This window comes from Aethalodelphis obliquidens, unplaced genomic scaffold (assembly GCF_003676395.1).
Source record: "Aethalodelphis obliquidens isolate GAN/ISIS:26980383/991018 unplaced genomic scaffold, ASM367639v1 scaffold35, whole genome shotgun sequence".
NCBI lineage: Eukaryota > Metazoa > Chordata > Mammalia > Artiodactyla > Delphinidae > Aethalodelphis > Aethalodelphis obliquidens.
In genome coordinates this window covers 10,940,149-10,959,545 of record NW_020837979.1, presented here as the reverse complement: position 1 = coordinate 10,959,545, position 19,397 = coordinate 10,940,149, and the positions used below count along the sequence as shown (strand labels likewise).

The window sequence follows — 19,397 nt, the reverse complement described above, 5'->3', positions numbered from 1 at the left end:
CATTCAGATTTTATTTTATTTTTTTTGCGGTATGCGGGCCTCTCACTGTTGTGGCCTCTCCCGTTGCGGAGCACAGGCTCCGGACGCGCAGGCTCAGCGGCCATGGCTGACGGACCCAGCCGCTCCGCGGCATGTGGGATCCTCCCGGACCGGGGCACGAACCCGTATCCGCTGCATTGGCAGGCGGACTCTCAACCACTGCGCCACCAGGGAAGCCCTGTTCTATACCTTGATTGAAGTGGTGGTTACGTGAGTGTCTACATTTATCATGACTCACTGAGTGGTGCACTTAATTGCTATGCATTTAACTGTATGTCAATTTAACCTACATATTTCATTGTATGCCCCATAAATCCTCCTTTATGGGACTTAAGCAATCATCCTAGAGAGGGAGGAATGTATTTTTTTAAAATTAATTTTGAACAAATAAGTTACTTGACGATCAATTCCTTGGAGAAACTCAAAGAAAACTCAGATGAAGGCAGAGACATAACATTGCTTGTGGACTCAGGAGTAAGAAAAGTGATTCAGAAACAATACCTCAGGTTGGCATTCACTTGCTGGTCCACTCAGCATAAATATTCAGTGAGTATTACCATGAGTCAGGCACCACCTTGGGAGAGACAAAGTCCCTGTTCTTACTGAGTATACATTCTCTAAGAAGACAGACAAGCAACTAAACAAATAAACAGGGAAATTACAGACTGTGACCAGCGCAGTGAAGGAAGTCCACAAGAATACATGCCTGGGAGTCAATAAAGGAGTGGGGAGGAACTAAAAGAAGGACCAGGAAAGACTTCTGTGCAAAAGTGATGTCTGAGACGTGTCACGGGATGAAGGGCAGATGGAACAACACGGCAAGCAGACAGAAAGAAAGTGCAAAGGTCCTGAGGCAGGGAGAAAGGTGACGTTTCTGAGAAAATGAAAGACAATCAGTGTGACTGGTGCGTAATAAGCAGGGAAAGAGTGGGATGGGTTTGGGCTGGAGAGTTGAGCGGGAACCAGAGCACGCAGGTCCTATGAGCGGGGGCAGGACAGACTCTGAGTGCCAGTCAAAGATGATGGGAAGCCCCTGAAGGGTTCCAGCAGGCGGGGGACATGAACTGCCATGGAGGACGAGAGTGGGGACAAGGCTAGAAGCAAAGAGACCAGTTAGGAAGTTACTGCAGTGCTGTGGGCAAGAGCTGGCAGTGACGTGGACCAGGGCACTGCAGCAGTGACAGAGAAAAGACAGATTTGAGATGTACTGTTGGAGCGGAACTGACAACCTGCTGATGCATTCAGTGTGGAAAAGGAGAAGGAAGGAAGGATGGGCAAATGGTGATATCATTTACTAAGATGGGGAACTCTGGGGCAGAGCAAGTCTTGGGGGGAAATCAAGAGTTTCATTTTAAGACGCTTCCATACCCAGTAAGTGGAAATGCCAAGCAAGGAGCTTGAAGCTCAGGGGGGAGGTCTGAGCTGGAGACACGAAGTTCAAGGTTGTCATCACACAGATGGTCGCGAAGCCAGGGGCCCAAAGGAACTCTCAGAGGTGGGTCCAGGACTGAGCCCTAGGGCACCCTCCCACATTCAGAACTCCTGTCAAGGGAAGAGGACGAGTCGGGAGGCAGGAAGGAAGCCAGGAAGACAGGGCTTCCTGAAGGTCACCTCTGGCGTGCGCATCCCTCAGAACGTTTGCTGAGTGTGTGAAAAAAAAGGAAGGCTCGGGGCTGGTAACCTTGCCAGATGTTGCTGGAAGATGCAGTGACAGGAGCCAAAGAGGAGCCCACTGGATTCAGCGGCACAGAAACATCAGTGGCGCGGACCCCGAGAGCGCTGTCGGAGGAGCACGGCAAGGAAGCCAGGGCACGCCCATTCGGAGGGAAATCAGATGACCGCTGACCATCAGGGCGGCCACGGCCTCACAGTGACTCAGTCCTCCCGCAGCCAACCCCGTGGCCAACGCACCTTCCTTGCCGCCAAACCTCGCTGAGGTCGTCCCATCAGTGGTTCCTGAAATGCAAGCCCTGCCAGCCAGCAGGGCCACAGCTGCCACGGAAGACGTGAGCAGGGCTCGCGCTGCCCAGGCTCAAGGACTCTGGCCACTTCGCCAACTTAACCACAGACACCCGCGGTGGCCGTATCCCCACGCCCCAGTCCTGCCCTGTGACCTCTGACCCCCGAGATTCCCACCCGCCTCCCCCTCCACCTGGCCCCTACCCTCAGCTGCCTCACCTGCGGTTTCATCCGCCTCGACTCCCTGCTGCTGTGCACACGGCGCTCATCAAACTTCTGCTCCCCTTCCACCATTCCAGGGCAAACAGTATGGAAATCCCACAACTCAGACTCACCAGGGACAGTCAGAACGGAGGGGGATTTTTCTGGAAGTTCATTGACACGGCTGCTGTTCTGAACCCAGAAAATGTTGACGGGCTCAGGTGGGCCCACGGCCTGACAGGTGAGGTTGAAGGCTGTGTTTCTGGTGACATTCATGCTCTCAGGCTGCCTCGTAAAGTGAGGAAGACCTGCAGAGGAAGAGGTGAGTGAAAGAAGGTATCAGGTCCACAGGCCGAGGCACAGCCCCCAGGGGAATGGAAACCACATGGGAGCTTGGCAGCGGGAGCCTTCTCTGTCCACCACCCAGGTCTGAAACGGCCAGTTTTTACCTCCCTGAAGTTGGGTAGGAAAGAACAAAGGGGCTAATTCCTGCCAGCCTAGCTCTAGCCTGTCTTCTAGGACACTTTCCCAAAGGAGTCATGGTGATTCAGAACTGTTTTTTTTTCAGAAGGGAGGCCTGGCAGTTCTGAAATTAGGTGTTGCTCGAACTCCTGGGAAAGGCTGGCAGGTTTTCAGGATTCCTTACCAATAAACACAAAGTGAAAACGAAGCCACGTAAGAGTCTACCCAATTTTTTTTTCTTTTTTAAATTTAAGCATACTTGATTTACAACGTTGTTATTAGTTTCAGGTGTACGGCAGAGTAATTCAGTTATACATATGTAAAAATATATTCTTTTTCAGATTCTTTTCCATTATAGGTTATTACAACATATTGACTATAGTTGTAATATAGTTGATATAGTAATATAGTAATATAGTATAGTAACTATAGTAATATAGTTGATATAGTTCAATATCAACTATATTGTGCTATACAGGAGGTCCTTGTTATCTATTTTATATATAGTAGTGTGTATATGCTAATCCCTAACTCCTAGTTTATCCCTTCCCTTCTTTCCCCTTTGGTAACCACAAGTTTGTTTTCTATGTCTCTGAGTCTGGTTCTGTTTTGTAAATAAGCTCCTTCGTATCATTTTTTTAGATTCCACATATAAGTGGTATCATATGATATTTGTCCTTCTCGGTCTGACTTACTTTACTTGTATGATAATCTCTAGGTCCATCCATGTGGCTACAAATGGCAGTATTTCATTCTTTTTATGGCTGAGTAATATTCCAGTATATACACCACATCTTCTTTATCCATTCATCTGTTGATGGACACTTAGGTTCCTTCCATGGCTTGGCAATTGTAAATAGTACTGCTGTGAACATTGGGGTGCATGTATCTTTTCAAATTAAAGTTTTTGTCTTTTCCAGATATATGCCCAGGAGGGAGATTGCTGGATCATATGGTAACTCTATTTTTAGTTTTTAAGGACCTCCATGTTGGCTGCATCAATTTACATTCCCACCAACAGTATACGAGGGTTCCCTTTTCTCCACACCCTCTCCAGTGTTTATTATTTGTAGACTTTTTTGGATGATGGCCATCCTGAACGGTGTGGTCTGCCTGTTTTTGAGGACAACCTATTTTGTGTGAGACTTTCAGGTGAGGGATAATAAATTTTAAAATCTGTACACTCGTACAGGGCTGAGCACTTCTCCAAGCACATTCTCATGAAAAGAGTATAGACAGAGTTACACAGTTACAACCCCAAGATCTCCCACTATGATCCCAGAACCGGGGTCATAGGGAAGGGACGATAAGAATAGCTCAGAGAAAACCAGTTAGTACTTATTTGGGGCATGTGACAAAAATTTGACAGATCAAGCTAACTGGCCTCAGACGTTTAAGCTGTGTTCTTTTGGGACTGGGAGCTCACAGATCTGGTCCCAGCAGGACTGATGTGGGAGTGGTAAAATGGGATTCTTTTTTCATGTTTCAAAGTTTTGCAAAACTCCATTTGCACCTAACTCATTCCTGCCCTGGGCATTTTTTCTGGGATTTTACAAGTGAAATGTCCTCTGAATAGTTTTCCCAGATTAGCAGCAAATGTAGCAACCCTCCCCTCTGGCTGATGCGGACAGATCCCTGTGGCACTGGCTGTGCAGCCTGGGATGGGCTCAGAGCAAAGCTCCAAAAGAGACTCCTCTGAGGGGCCCCTCCCTCAGGCCTCCTGCAGCATTAGAGGGTATCAAGTTCATGTCTGCAAAAGAAAGGGTAGCACAGCAGCCTTTTTGTGGGAGATGCTTCTCGTTGAAGTTCCTTGAAAAGCTAATCACCTGCTCTAAAGCCTTTGATGACGAGGGTCGGGAGAAAGCAGAAAAGTTGTTCTGAAGGCTCTGCACCTCAGGGAGCAGGGATGCAGAGACCCTGGAGGGCAGCCCCTAGGACAGTGGGGAGCAGCCACTTGGGGTGATAATGAAGATGCTTCCTCCTCAAAGCCTCACTTGACAGGCCCTGCCATTGCCGAACCGGACGTGCAAACCCCGAGATGCAGGACCCGGGCCCCCCTGGCCTGGCTCACCTGTGCATCAGCTCACGTTCCCCACAAGAGTCCAGCTTCCTTGAGGGCAGAGACTGCCTTCTCCTTGCCTGTTGCTCCAGCTCCCCCACCAAGCCCATCTCGTGTCATGGCATCGAACTGCACTGAATCACGCGCCTGACAAATCCTAGGGCCTGAAAAGGAATCCCAGGCCGAGCTGCAGGCCCAGTCAAGAAAACGGCTCACTCTCCCTGATTTCCCCGTCTGCATAAGCAAGACAGTAACAGATACTGAATAATAAACAAACTGGCACTTGACCAGGTGAGTGGCATCTGGTGCCAGCACTGAGAACTGGATAATAGGTTGCATTTTGTTTCTTAACATAAAAAGACTTCAGTTGTTTTAAATTGTAAATAACCTTAGGACAAGGAGGTCCACAATCTCTTTTTAGCTCAGCCATAGTGCGTAGGATAGAGCTAAATCTCTACGAATTAAGTGAATTTCATAACTACCTAAAGTCTACAAAGCAGATGGCCTTGTAAAATTTCAGTGCTTATGGATTTGCAAGGTTTGCATACAGAGTTACCAATGGGATAAATTAGGAATTTGAGAGTAACATATATATGCTACTATATATAAAATAGATAAACAACAAGGACCTACTGTATAGCTCGGGGAACTAGCCTCAATATTTTGTAATAGCCTATATGGGAAAAGAATCTGAAAAAGAATATATATACACACAAATATATATATACATATATATACACACACACATATAATAAACTGAATCACTTTGCCGTATACCTGAAACTAACACAACATTGTAAATCAACTATATCTGAATAAAAACAATTAAAAAACAAACAAACAAATGGGCATGCCAAACTCTGGAGCATTATACACGAAGCGATTAATGCAGGCTCTACAACAAACCGCCCTGTGGCCTCTGGACTCACCTTGCACCTCGACGTAGATGGGGTCAGACACGATCTCGTCGTTGTTTATTTTCATCTTACAGATATACGACCCATTGTCTGAACGCTGCACACTGGTTATGCTTCCGGGAGAAACACAAAGATATTTATCGTGACGACCTTTAGAGTTCCTACTATAGGAATGGAACATTCTTCAACTTCTTTGTCCTTCGCGGTGATGATTAACATGGCTAATGTGTGTCACGTGTGTCTCAACACGGCTAGGTCACAGTACCCAGATCGTTGGTCAAACGTTACTCTAGATGTAAAGATATTTTTCTGTGAAGGTGTTTTTCAGGTGTGATGAATATTTCGACCAGTCGACTCAAAGCAAAGCAGATGACCCTCCATCGCTTGGCTGGGCCTCGTGTAGTCAGTTAAATGCCTTATGAGCATAGACTGAGGTCTTCCGAGGAACAGGAAATTCTGCCTCCAAACTGCATTTGGGCCTCAAGGCTGCAACATCAACTCTTCCCTGGGCCTCCCACTGACACCCCACAGATTTCAGAGTTGGCAGCACCCACAATTACATTAGCCAATCCTTAAAGTAAATTTCTCTCGCTCTCTTTGTGTGTGTGTGTGTGTGTGTGTGTGTGTGTGTGTGTGTGTGTGTCCTCTACCGGTTCTGTTTCTCTGAAGAACCCGGTCTAACACATATATTGTCACTTGTCTGGATTTCCATGGTAGGCTCTGTACCAGGGTTCTCTATATCAGAGTACCACCCCTCCAGGCATTTTGCAAATTTGTGGAGTTGTTTTGGATGGTCACAAATAACTAGGGGCGACATGGTTTTCAGGGGCCAGGGGCAACTTTTCCACATCCCAAATGACCTTCTTTTTTTTTTTGGTACGCGGGCCTCTCACTGTTGTGGCCTCTGCCGTTGCGCAGCACAGGCTCCGGATGCGCAGGCTCAGCGGCCATGGCTCACGGGCCCAGCCGCTCCGCGGCATGTGGGATCTTCCCGGACCGGGGCACGAACCCGTGTCCCCTGCATCGGCAGGCGGACTCTCAACCACTGCGCCACCAGGGAAGACCCCAAATGACCTTCTGAGACTAGAACCTAATCTCACTGGACACACACACAAAGTATTCTGCCTGGTGTTAATATCCATGTCATTTCCCAGGACCGTGAAAATGGAGGGCCAGTATCCCTTTGTCCTGTTTGGAACTTGGCTGTGACTCAGTCATCGTCTGGAAGATGGATCACCGACAGCACTGCTCCGTCTGCAGCTGCCATGTGCCTGGGGGCAAGTCACTGTGGACTTTATTATAATCTCTCCTGGTGTGGTCACACCCAGCATTTACATATTCACATTCATATTATTTAATTATCAATTGCCTTCCTTTCGTTTCCCTCTTATTACAGGATGAACCTAAGATATCTTATATAAACAGGCAGCCTTGGCTCTAAGAGGTTCAGAGTCCTGCTTGCCAATTTCCCAATGTGTTTACAAACAGGGAGTTACACCACAGACGTGAAACCCGCTCTTAGCCGGGGTGGGAAGGGGTGAGACAATGAGGCACACTTTGAAATGCTCTCAGATGCTCTCCTACAGAGGATGCCTTTATTAGCCCCAAGCACTGATTTCTTCTCTGCCCATCAGACACAACCAAGAAGACTGTGAATGAAGGAAAAAGAAAAAAGAAGAAAAACGTGGAGGGGTCCACCTGCCTTCCTAGCAGCTTGTTCCCCAATATAACCAGTTTATCCCAAAGCAAAATAAAATCTGTCCTCAACCTGTCAAGGGCTACGGCTTAAGGCTTAAAAGAGACCAGGAAGCTGGCAAGGTCAGAAGGGGCAGCTGCCAGGGTTATTAACACAGCACAGTCACCACCAGGAGCTGACAGGCGGCAGTGAAGGGTCCCCGGCCTCTAGAAGCCACGGTTTTCAGAACAAACACTGGACACTGTAAATACCGCTTCTCCCAACACTATTCTGCAGACCCCTATTAGCCTATGATAAACAGAGTAACGAAGGTACACATCAAGAACGGCATCAGGGGGCTTCCCTGGTGGCGCAGTGGTTGGGGGCCTGCCTGCGATGCAGGGGACATGGGTTCGTGCCCCGGTCCGGGAAGATCCCACATGCCGCGGAGCGGCTGGGCCCGTGAGCCATGGCCGCTAAGCCTGCGCGTCCGGAGCCTGTGTTCCGCAACGGGAGAGGCCACAACAGTGAGATGCCCGCGTACCGCAAAAAAAAAAAAAAAAAAAAAAAAGAACAGCATGAGTCAGAACTACGAGGGCCAGAGCTGCTTGGGTTAGCATCACCTCCTTAACGGTCTCAGGATCCAGCAGTGTGATGGTCCCCTGTCCCCTGCATTTCTTGATGTGCCAATCTAAGCAGTGCCCCATTGACTGGGAATACTCTGTCTTCCCCTCTCCCCTCATTCCTATGTAGGAGCGATATAATTCTGGAAGGCACCTGATGAATGACTGTTGGACTTGGGGAGGATGCAGGGGTCAAGGAAAGGCCGGTCTCTCCATGCTTTAGGGCAGGAGCTGAATGTCACAATGCTTAGAGGTCACCAGGAGAAGACGGAAAGAGACCTCACAGGACAAATATCTCCAAATAACGGGCTAGCTGACGCTTCCCCTAGAATCTGCCAGGATATCAAGGTGACAGGAAGGGGCTGAAGAAAGCGGGAGGGGAGCAGGCGTCTAGGACGATGCGCTGCCCATCGTGGGTAACACCCAGAGGCTGGATGGTACGACGTGGCTTTCAGCAGCTCCTGCAGATTCTCCACGGCTGACCTGTCTAGTCTTAGCAGTTCCAAGGGAAACCAAGGTTACGGCTACTGAAGAGAGGATCCTTTCTACTCATCACTTTACAAGAAGCAACATTTTCTTGAGGCAAGACTCAGGGAGGGGCTGGCTGCGGCAGACGATGAGATCTGACAGGCTGAGGACACCTACGCCCTCGGAAAACTGGGCTCTGGCTCACGGCCTGGGACCCCAGTGCTGTAGCAGGCTTGCTGCATGACTCAGTGAGCCAGGAACTGGAGAGGAAATGAAGGCCAGAGAGGGAGGCAGGGCACATCCCCAGGGGGACTGCACCCAGCCCAGGTATGGTCAGCACTCCGGGAACCCAAGAAGCCAGCAGGCACAAATAACCTTCGGCAGCAGAAATCAGACCACACAAAAAAGTCCAGGAGTACCTTCAACTAACCAGCAAGGAAAATTCAGACTAGGAGTAAAGCACGAGAATGCAAAGGGAACGTGATCAAAACTTGGTCTTTACTCATTCGCATCAGGCAGGATCTAGCGTCACTGGGTGAAAAGGACAACGTGTCTGCGTTCATTAGCAAGTCCAGATCCATCTTACCTATAGCACAGGAAACGTTTTTCACAAATCATTCTCTTGTTGCTTTCTAGACATCACGTAAAGGCTCCCAGGATGATGGCAGTGTGGGGGGGGTGGGACTGGAGATGGGCGACTGGTCCCCAGTCTCCTCCCTCTCCCCCGCAGAAACAGCAGGAAAGGCTCTGAGCTCAGAATAGCAACCTAGGCATTCGGACAATGACTGAGTAAGGAGTTCCAGAAAGAACACAGAAAGGGGAGGAGGGAGGCATCATTCAGGAAAATGTCCAGAACTGGCGATACGGGTCTTCCCTAACCTGACACCTAGGTGGGCAGCACAGCAAGAGCGACAAGACCCACCAAGGGGCTTCACCAGGCAACGTCACACCTCTAAGACAAAGTGGAGACCCCCCAGAAGCTTCCAGAGAAAAGAAAAGCAGGTGATTTACGAGTGAATCAGAAACGTATCATGCTTCTCAAGAACAACTCTGAGAGCGAAAAGGAAATGGAGCAATGATTTCAAGATGACAGCAGGAAATTATTTTCCTTTAAAATTCTGTAGCTGGCCAAACTACCTCAAGGTGGAGGTGGGAAAAACATGGCATTTTCAGACACGTGAGGGCCCAGCAAGTGAGTAGAGGCTGGGCTCCATGCCAAGGTGACGGGGTAAAGCCAGGAAGAGGGGGAGCTGGGCTCCAGGGAACAGATGCTGGAAGTCAGCAGGAACGAGGCTCCCCAAAATGAAAGCAAAGTTGACTCAGCCACAGACCCCAGACCTGGAGGGCAACGTGTCTGGGCTGGAGGAAAAGGGACCGCTCCAGGCCTGGCACCTCCAAGGAAAAACACCAGTCCTGAGAATCTGGTCATTGTGAGAGGAGACGCATTATTTTCCTTTAAAACGTGGGGGGAGAATGAGCGATTGAAACTTAGACAATTCAGTGAACCAACAGGCAAGGAAACTATTAAATTCAGGAAAATCAAAAAGCTCTATAACAAGTACGATGTAATTACAGTTGACTACATGATTTGGCTGAAAATAGCATTTCCATAGCCACAAAAATTGTGAACTCTGGGTACTGATTTAACCACAGCTATGAGTAGTACCCTATTAGATTAACACACCATGCTGGGGCCTGGCACGGGCATGCACACACACCACACGTACACATACACACACACACGACTCATGGACTGAATATCTCTGGAAAGCTACCCAGTAAACGGGTCACCTCAGCTCCCCACTGGGAAAGAGCAAGGGGGCTGGAATGCAAGAGATAACTTTTGGACAGTTAGACTACTTTACCGTGTGCAGGCACTTAAAAAAAAAAGTATAAGAATTCCATCAGCTTTTGGTCAAACATCTGAACAGGGGAAGACCAAAGAAACCACAGATTCTGCCACAGTGTCTAGACAGGAACCACCTGGAGAGAGCCATGGTGGTGGGACAGCAGCTGCAAAAGCCCATCACACCAGCATCCCCTCAGCTGACGTAGCCCCAGGGCATCCTACAAGGACACACAGCATCTCTCTGGCCCTCAGACCTACTACAACTAGGCTGGCGTGCTCAGAAATGGCTCGCAAGGAGTACCTAAGCTCTCAAGCCTTCTTAGAAGACATATAAAAAAGGACCAATATTGGATGAATGCCTAGAGTAGTCAAATTCACAGGGAAAGAATGTGGAATAGAGGTTACCGAGGGCTGGAGGGGAAGGGGAGCAGGGAGTTAGTGTTTCACGGGTATGGAGTTTCAGTTTGAGATGATGAAAGAGCTCTGGAGATGGATGGTGGTGACAGTGGCATAACGTCGTGAATGTACTCAAGGTCACTGACTTGGATATTCAAAAAGGGTTAAAATGCTAAGTTTTGTTTTTTTTTTTTGCGGTACGCGGGCCTCTCACTGTTGTGGCCTCTCCCGTTGCGGAGCACAGGCTCCAGACGCGCAGGCTCAGTGGCCATGGCTCACGGGCCCAGCCGCTCCGCGGCATGTGGGATCTTCCCGGACCGGGGCACGAACCTGTGTCCTCTGCCTCGGCAGGCGGACTCTCAACCACTGCGCCACCAGGGAAGCCCTAAAATGGTAAGTTTTATGTTATGTGTATGTTACCACAATAAAAAAAAAAAGCCATGAAAAATGGAAAAAAAAGCTTTTAAAAGAAATACAAAGACGACCCACTGCTAAGCATCCTGTTTTACCCTCTGCCGTCGTTCAAACCCTCAAACGTCGTTCAAACAGGATTCCATGGATGACCCGAGTTCAGGGATCTTGGACAAAACCTGAGCTGAAAGGAAGTCTGAATATAAAGCAAGTCCACAAGTCTCAGGGATCAATGGCTAAAAATAACTTTTCCAGCTGATGGTTTGGCTCAACAAATTAGGTTCTTACTTCCTAGATGTTTGGCTGATTTCTCATGCACGATTCCATTTTGGGGTAAAGAACAGCCAGCAATGGTACCAGGCAGATGCACACCCGCACTGCACCCCGCCCCGCCTGTGGCAAGGGTCTCAGCATGCAGCGCCTGCGGGGGCGCCGCCAACACAAGCGGCTCAGGCGCCAGGAGCCCGCAGGGACCCAAACTACCTACTTAACATGTTTACCAAGAAAATGTAGGAAGAAAGTAAAATCCTTCTAGCTCTAGCTACTGGGAAGGATGCCAGAATTTAAAGAGTCCTGGGAATACCTAGACTACAAAGAAAACAAACATCAAATACTTTCCCTCCTCCATAAATCACCCAATAACTAAATGTGCAGGACCTGTCAGTTTACAGGAACATCAGCTTCTGTTTTTGCTTGAGGGTGAGTCTCCCCAAGTCTTCTGATCTCAAGGCTGGTGCCTTCCTGATGAGGGAGTGTTTCCACAGAAGCGAGAGAGCTTTCTACACCCCATACCAGCTTTTAGAGCTATGTCCCACAAATTACACCGTCCTTTAGAGACTTCAGGGGAAGCTCTTCGCTAAGGAGGGTCCTGGGGCTGGACGAGCTGATAACAGGTGTAGATGGGGCGGGATACTGGTTGGAGTGTCAAGGGGGATGCTCAGCCTGGTGACCTAAGTCCCACAGTCTAGCAACTGCTTTCAAGTGATGTACCCTGCAAGGGGTGGTGGGGGGTAAGTAGGGAGGGTGGTGTGGATTTTCAGTATTCATCACCAAGCTATCAGTTAAGAATACTCCAACCTACTAGCAGACACTGAATGCTTCCTACACCCATGAATGAAAGATGACTCGACTCTATCAATAATAATAGACATCTAAGGGCATCGTGAACTGTTAGCACAGGACAGACCCAGCTCAAGAGGGCATCTGGATTTGAAGTCCCACATCAGTTACTTCTTCCCTTGTGTATGCCACCAACCTTGGCATTTTGAAAATAATTTTTAAGGTTTTCCCTTTATAATTTCATTTGCACTCTCTATACATGAATCTGTTTTACAATAGCAAGTTACAGTGGCATTAAAATAAATATTAAAAAACATTAAATAATAATTAAATATAAATATTAAATAATATTAAAATATTTTGAAGACTTTTAACAATATAGGTAAATGTTCATCATACAATGATAAGTGCATGAAATAAGACATACATCTATGTAATAAAATACTAATTTGATTTCAAGCATCTTGGAGTTCTATATGCTTGGAAAAGTTTTCTTGGGGTTGTGGGCCATAGTTTCCTTCTCTGTACTTGTTTGGTATCTTCCAAGTATTTAACAAAATACATATAACTATGAAAACAAAATACATATGTAACTATTAAAATAACTTAAAAAATGCACATGTATAGGAGCTAAGACCAAGTAGTTTCAGAAATCTTCTGGGGATACTCTCACGCATGATGCCAAAACAAATCTCCTTTAAGCTTTCCAGGGTACATGGGACTCATGCTGAAATGCCTGTGAGCTCCTCCTATCATTCCCACCCTCCCACACCTAGTTTCAATAAACTGAGGGTTGACTGCAAGATGCGGTCCCCCCTGAGCAGCAGAAGTGTCCTTCCCTTGGTCCTGATGCAGGGCCCTCCTCCCCTAAAGGACAAATCTAAAATCTGATGGCAACACTACCTTAAACACACCAACAGCACCTTAGCGCTTCTGCACTTGACATTTGAGTCTTCCTTCCCCTCCATTCTGTTCACAAGCAGGAGGACAGGGACCAGGTCTGTCCTTCGTGTCTCAATGCCCAGACGTTCAGGGCAAGGCTGGCTGATTTTGTAACTAGTGGGCAGTTGCCTGTGTTGTGATTTGAAAACAAAATCTCTATTCCTTGTGTCCAAAATGATGTCACCAGTCAATGTTCAAGCTTTCCTTAGTGTAAATTACTTATCCCATTCTTGCCTTCCTTTGGAAAGGAAAGCACTATGGTGGCCACTGTGAGAGAGTGGAAGGAATAACAGATGAAAGTTCCAGTGCTTTAAATCTGCACGCCTCTTAAACTACACCTTCAACCGGGACAGGTTTTGTTTTAGGGTCAAAGACCAGAAGCGTGACTAATCCTAACGTTTAGAATGAGGAGTCTGGGAGTTTAAGTGTGGGGTGGGCGAAAGCCAAGGGTCTGCATGATATGAAAGAGAAAACATGAACCAATACCAGGCTAGGAGAGTTAAACGCAGCATCCACAATCCTGCCAGGCTTCAGCGACTCACAGCTGCTTCGTATTTAAAGCACAAGTGCAGGTGCAAACTGTGGACTCCCCGATCCGGAGACCTAATCATTTCGAAATTCGTGTCCATTCTGTCCTTTTATATTATAATAACCTTATAGAGAAATGGTTCCGTGATCTAACTTAAAATACTTTGTGTTTTTCTTTATAGTTCCTCTGACCCCTGCCTATATACGGACATCTATCTTTTGCACATTCCCTTAAATAAACGTGGTCCCTGCCGGTCCTGTTAGTGGCAACTCCAGCAAAGTTGCAGGCTAATGAATTCCTGATAAAATGGCATCTATTGAAAACCTAGAACTAGTGTGTAACTCTTCACTGTTTCTGGGAACCAGAGTGGATTTCCTTAGGGCCCGTGAAGATGTGAGAAGAGAGGATACTGCAGGTGCACATATCAGGCTCCCTGGTTAAGGATGACCAGCTTACTACCTAGTGATCCTGGGCAGGACACCCTACTCTTAAGGACCTCAGGGTCCTCAGATAAAAGACATCAAATTAGGGTCTCCAACATCCTTCCCTCTTGGGAAGAAATGACACAAATATTGATAATCTTGATCAAGTCACTATAATTTACTTCACTGAATCACCCACAGCTACAGTGCTGCCTGTACATTACTTTAATCAAGTTGAAGAATATCCTAATGGTGGACTTACTACTGTTCCAGATATTACTCAGTTCAGCTGAGTGTCCCTCCTTTGCAAGAATTCTGATCACGAAATTTGCTTAGTTGGGAGGTCACATGAGATTTTTTTCTCTTCCAAATGAGTTTATGAGAGTTCAGCCGAATACATGCAAAAGTATACATTCTTCTCTAAAGTTCTCAAAATATCACCCAGTCACCTTCTGAACTCTAAAAACATCAGTTCAGAATATGACACTAAGTTTAAAAACTCTCCAAATCTTCTGAATATCTAATGGCCCCTTAGAGCACACCTAGAGCTGCCAGTCAGGTGGTCCAAACCCATCTCCTTGGCATGAAGACCAGGGAAGATGCAGCGGCTCACCCACGGTCTCATGGGGGCCGGTGGCAGGACCCCCACCTGGGACTCGCAGTCCAGAGAGCAAGGCTGTGCTTTCCTCCTAAATGACCCCGGGTGAGACAAATGTGCCAGCTTTTTGTTTCTATAAGCCTTTAAACCTCATTCATTATGAAATGGTGATTTTAATTCTCCCATCAGAAGCTGTGTCTATATAATGGAAAAACATCTGTGTTTTGTAGTTGATGGAGAAAAAAATATAGCCATGGGCAAGACACCCGAGTCTTGACACTGGCGGAGAATGGCAGCACGAGAGACCCAGCCAGAGGTTAAATCGACCATCGGGAAATGCGGAAATCGTTTTCTTTCCTTGATGATGACCAAGATAACTTGGAAAATGCTAAAAAGGGGGTCATCTTATGAATGTGTTGACACGCTAAACTCTAACTGGAGTCATCAGGTCTATGGTAACCCCGAGGTGGTTTTCTGAAAAGGAAACACACAATGATTCACCAGAAGACATGACACAGTCTGGAAGAGGCCCAAACATCAGGTTGGAGAAAGTAAAAACACAGCAGATCAAAGAGGACTCCACTCGGAGTGGAGGAATCCCAGAGAAAAGCCTCTTGAGTCAACGCTGCCGGGCTCCGAATTCATTTAGAAACTTTAGCGACCGCAGTCCACCTAATTCTAAAACTGTACATGCCAGGAAGTCCTGATATAAACACAAACAAACAAAACCCCTCCTGGCTAAGAGGAAAGAGTAGAGAATGAAAAGGGACGGTGAGAAGAGAAGCAGCTGTCTCACTGTCTCCAGTATCTGCGGTATGAGGACTCAACCCTTGGGACGATGGATTATTCCACATTTATGTCCTGGCCTGGCTCATCCTCGTCACCCCCTCCAACTCACTGGGCCTGCCCCTGCCAACACAAAGTGGAATGCTGAGATGGTGGGCCATGTGGCCGAAGATCTGTCTCAATTCCCCAGACTTCACACTTTCCGCCTCCTTCCTACCCCAACAGGAGGGCAACATCTGCAGCCGCAGGGGGTGCTGGGAGAGGGAGAGGAGATAGGGCAAACGAAAGGGGTGGAGGGCTGCCTTGTTTCACAAGTTCCACGCCCACCTGGTGAGTTAGATGTCTCCTCCTGCCAGGTAGGAACACTGTTCTCACTCGCTGGGAGAGCTCTTGAGTCCAGCAGGCCTTGACAGGACTTACAGGCCAGCTGGGAAGAGCATTTGATCACCAAGAGTTCCAGTAGGGCCAAAAGCCAATAGAAAAGAAATCAGCAATACAATCAGCTATTAATCTACCCTCTAAATGGACCAATGGGGTTGCTAACACAGAAAACAGAAGGCTGTTATTTCTTTACAAGCCTTTTGCTTTTGAATCAGCAAAAGCACAACAACTTTTTTTTTTTTTTTTGCTGTACGTGGGCCTCTCATCGCTGTGGCCTCTCTCCCGCTGCGGAGCACAGGCCCCGGATGCGCAGGCCCAGCGGCCACGGCCCACGGGCCCAGCTGCTCTGCGGCACGTGGGATCCTCCCGGACCAGGGCACAAACCTACATCCCCTGCATCGGCAGGCGGACTCCCAACCACTGTGCCACCAGGGAAGCCCCACAACAACATTTTAAAAAAAAGGAAGAAAGAACACTTACCTGAAGGAAGCGATGATTGCTGTAACTTCATCATCAGGATAAAATTGAGTAATTGCATGATGGGCTCCCAGCAATTCCTTCCCATCTTTCCACCAAGAAATAGTTGCACTGTCCTGGTATATATTAGGTATGTTGATCGAGCAATTAAACTTGACATCTTTGTGTTCAGAAAGTATTATGTGGCCAACCGTGTGATTAAACGCAAGAGGCAGTAGGGACGTGGACCTGGCGGAGGTCACTCCGGGAAGGGCTGCATTTCCGGTGTGCGGTCTTCCAGGCTGGATGGGTGGAAACGTGGAGGTGGGCTGGAACCCACTGGTGTGAGGAAAGGAAAATGGTGTGTGGTCAGTCTGCAGGCTTCCCGGGAAAGATCTGGGGAACAGCGGGTTGGGCTTGGTTTCTTCGCTCACCTCAGCGACAGCTGCAAAACGGAAGATTGGATTTTTAGCCTTTTAAATAATGGAGTTTTCCAAGTAGGTCCCCAACTTAATAGGCCATGATGAGAGAGTGACAGGCATCCTGAATGTCCTCAGAAAGCATGAGCGGAATTTATTTAACACACACGAATAGTGTGAATATTCTCTTTCACAAGTTCATTCATTCGCTTACTTCCTTCTTTCTAAAGAATACGTAAGAAATATAATGCCCCCGTCAAAATTTTTTCTTTTTTTAAATGGAGACATAATTGATATATATATATATATATAACATATTTGTTTCAGGTGTACAATGCAGTGATTCCATACTTGTATATTTGCAACAGAAGCACGGAGTCTTAACCACTGGGCCGCCAGGGAAGACCCTCACCCAGTTTTTGAAATTCGTGACTCATTCCAAATCCCTCATACCCATCTCACCAGCACGGCAGGCAGGTGATGGCGCCTGAGATCACCTTCCTACTGTCTTCTCAGTCACAAGACTATGCTTGGCCAACAGTCTTGCAAAGGCTGCTACTGGTCACAAAGGGGCGAGTTTACAATTCTTGTGCCTCAGCATGACCCACCCTAAGCATGGGGGAAAAAAATCAACATGTGCTTATGTCACCAGCTATAGAATGACTTGGAGCTTCCAGCAAAATGCTTGCCTGCAGGAATAGGCCTGGAAATATTTTGATTTCATTTGACCCACAAGAATTTCTAAAAATATAGGCTCACATCAGTTGTACTTTTAGTTTTTTTTTTTTTTGTGGTACGCGGGCCTCTCACTGTTGTGGTCTCTCCCGTTGCGGAGCACAGGCTCTGGACGCGCAGGCTCAGCGGCCATGGCTCACGGGCCCAGCTGCTCCGCGGCATGTGGGATCTTCCCGGACCAGGGCACGAACCCGTATCCGCCGCATTGGCAGGCGGACTCTCAACCACTGCGCCACCAGAGAAGCCCGTACTTTTAGTTTTAATGGCACTTTTGGAACGTACATTCTATACTAGTTGTAATTTATTCAAATACATTGACCACGGGTGGTGAGACAGGCAGGGAGGAGAGACACAGGCTGGCACCTTGTGGGTGAGTGACGGGGGTACACAGAGGCACCTCATGCCTCCTGTCATGCTCAGGACCTCACACCTTCCTGCGCTCCTGAGTGTGAGTGTGCAGGGGGTGCAGACTTAGCAAACAAGAACAAAAGACACCCAGTTAAACTTGAATTTCAGATAAACAACAAGTAATTTTTAGTATAGGGACTTCCCTGGAGGTCCAGTGGTTAAGACTTCGCCTTCCAGTGCAGGGGCTGCAGGTTCGATTCCCGGTCGGGAAACTAAGATCCCACATGCCTCGCGGCCAAAAAACCAAAACATAAACCAGAAGCAATATTGTAACAAATTCAATAAAGACTTGAGAAATGGTTCACATCAAAAAAAAAAATCTTAAAAAATTTTTTTGAGTATAAGGATTCAGTTAAGTACTTATTGGGTGAATGGAGGTACAAGCAGATTTGGGGGCAAAAGCGGGGATCTGAGAATTTATACCTCTGGCTTCCTCCCTGCAGGTCACTCTGGACCACACTTATCCCTGAATGGAGGGCCGGGGCTCCTGCCAGGGAGTCCTCTCCATCCAGCTCTCTCTCCCCGACCAGGTCAACTCTCCCAGTTGCTGCATTTGGGAACTGCGTCCGGGGTGAATGCCAGGTTGGAGGACAAGAGGTTTCACTATAAGAAACGAGGGAGAGCTCATTGCTTGTCCTTGAGGCTGAGGTCTCAGGGGCTCTGGGAGTGCAGGGGTTCTCTGCAGGCTCTGGGGGAGGGCTTCGTGGGCCGGCTGCTGGCTGGCCTTGAGCTCAGTCGTCCAGACAGATTAGTGTGCTGTGATGGGAGTGATGATTTATTCCAAGGAGTGGACATCAGGGTGATTCTGCAGAGAGGGGCCCCTGCCTCTCCTGTCGTCCCCGCGCCAGGCAAACTTTATGTACAGGGATGGTAGGAAGAGGTGAAGCCCATCTTCTCTGATCTGGGGGGTCCCTTCTGCAGTAATGGATGCTCCCCATCTTGTCTGATTTGGGGATCCCTCTGCAGTAATGGCTGCTCTAGCTATTTATCTTATGCCTGTAGACCCTGCTCAGAACACTCTTTTTCTACAGGCTTCAAAGCACTTACAGTTCACCTCTGTCTCTTGGAGGCAAACTTACCTGCAGTCTTTCCTATTTCTTGAGGTGGGGAGTCAGGGGTTTTGTCCAAATAACTTTTTTTTTCTTGTGTGTTAAATATAAGGCAAAAAAGTAGAGTGGGAGAAACAAATGATGCTTCCTTTGGTTTGTTTAATTTCCTTAAAAACACTGAACATTCCTGGGACTTCCCTGGTGCTCCAGTGGTTAAGACTCTGCCTTCCAATGCAGGGGACACAGGTTCAACCCCCGGTTGGGGAACTAAGATCCCACATGCGGTGGGGCAACTAAGCCTGTGCGCTCTGGAGCCCGTGAGCCACAACTAGGGAGCCCATGTGCTGCAACTACTGAGCCCGCACACTCTGGAGCCCACCTGCCACAACTAGAGAGAAGCCCCGCACGCTGCAGGGAAGAGCCCGCGCACCACAATGAAAGTTCCCGCATGCCGCAACTGAGAGCTGACGCAGCCAAATAAATAAATATTTTAAAAAATTGAGCATTTCTAATTATAAAGGTAACACAAGTCTGTTGTAAAAAGTTCAAATATT

At 47.8% G+C, this 19,397-nt stretch overlaps 1 protein-coding gene across 1 annotated transcript in view; it reads right to left on the bottom strand.

Annotated features, from left to right (window-relative positions):
• Positions 1-19,397, bottom strand: part of MERTK (MER proto-oncogene, tyrosine kinase) — a 111,400-nt gene that overhangs the window by 72,458 nt on the left and 19,545 nt on the right. The window contains exons 2-4 of the mRNA XM_027129042.1: positions 16,257-16,677; positions 5,650-5,750; positions 2,334-2,507 (exon numbers count right to left, since the gene is read on the bottom strand). Of these exons, the coding sequence (XP_026984843.1) occupies positions 2,334-2,507; positions 5,650-5,750; positions 16,257-16,677 (696 nt within the window). The remainder of the gene's footprint in view (positions 1-2,333; positions 2,508-5,649; positions 5,751-16,256; positions 16,678-19,397) is intronic.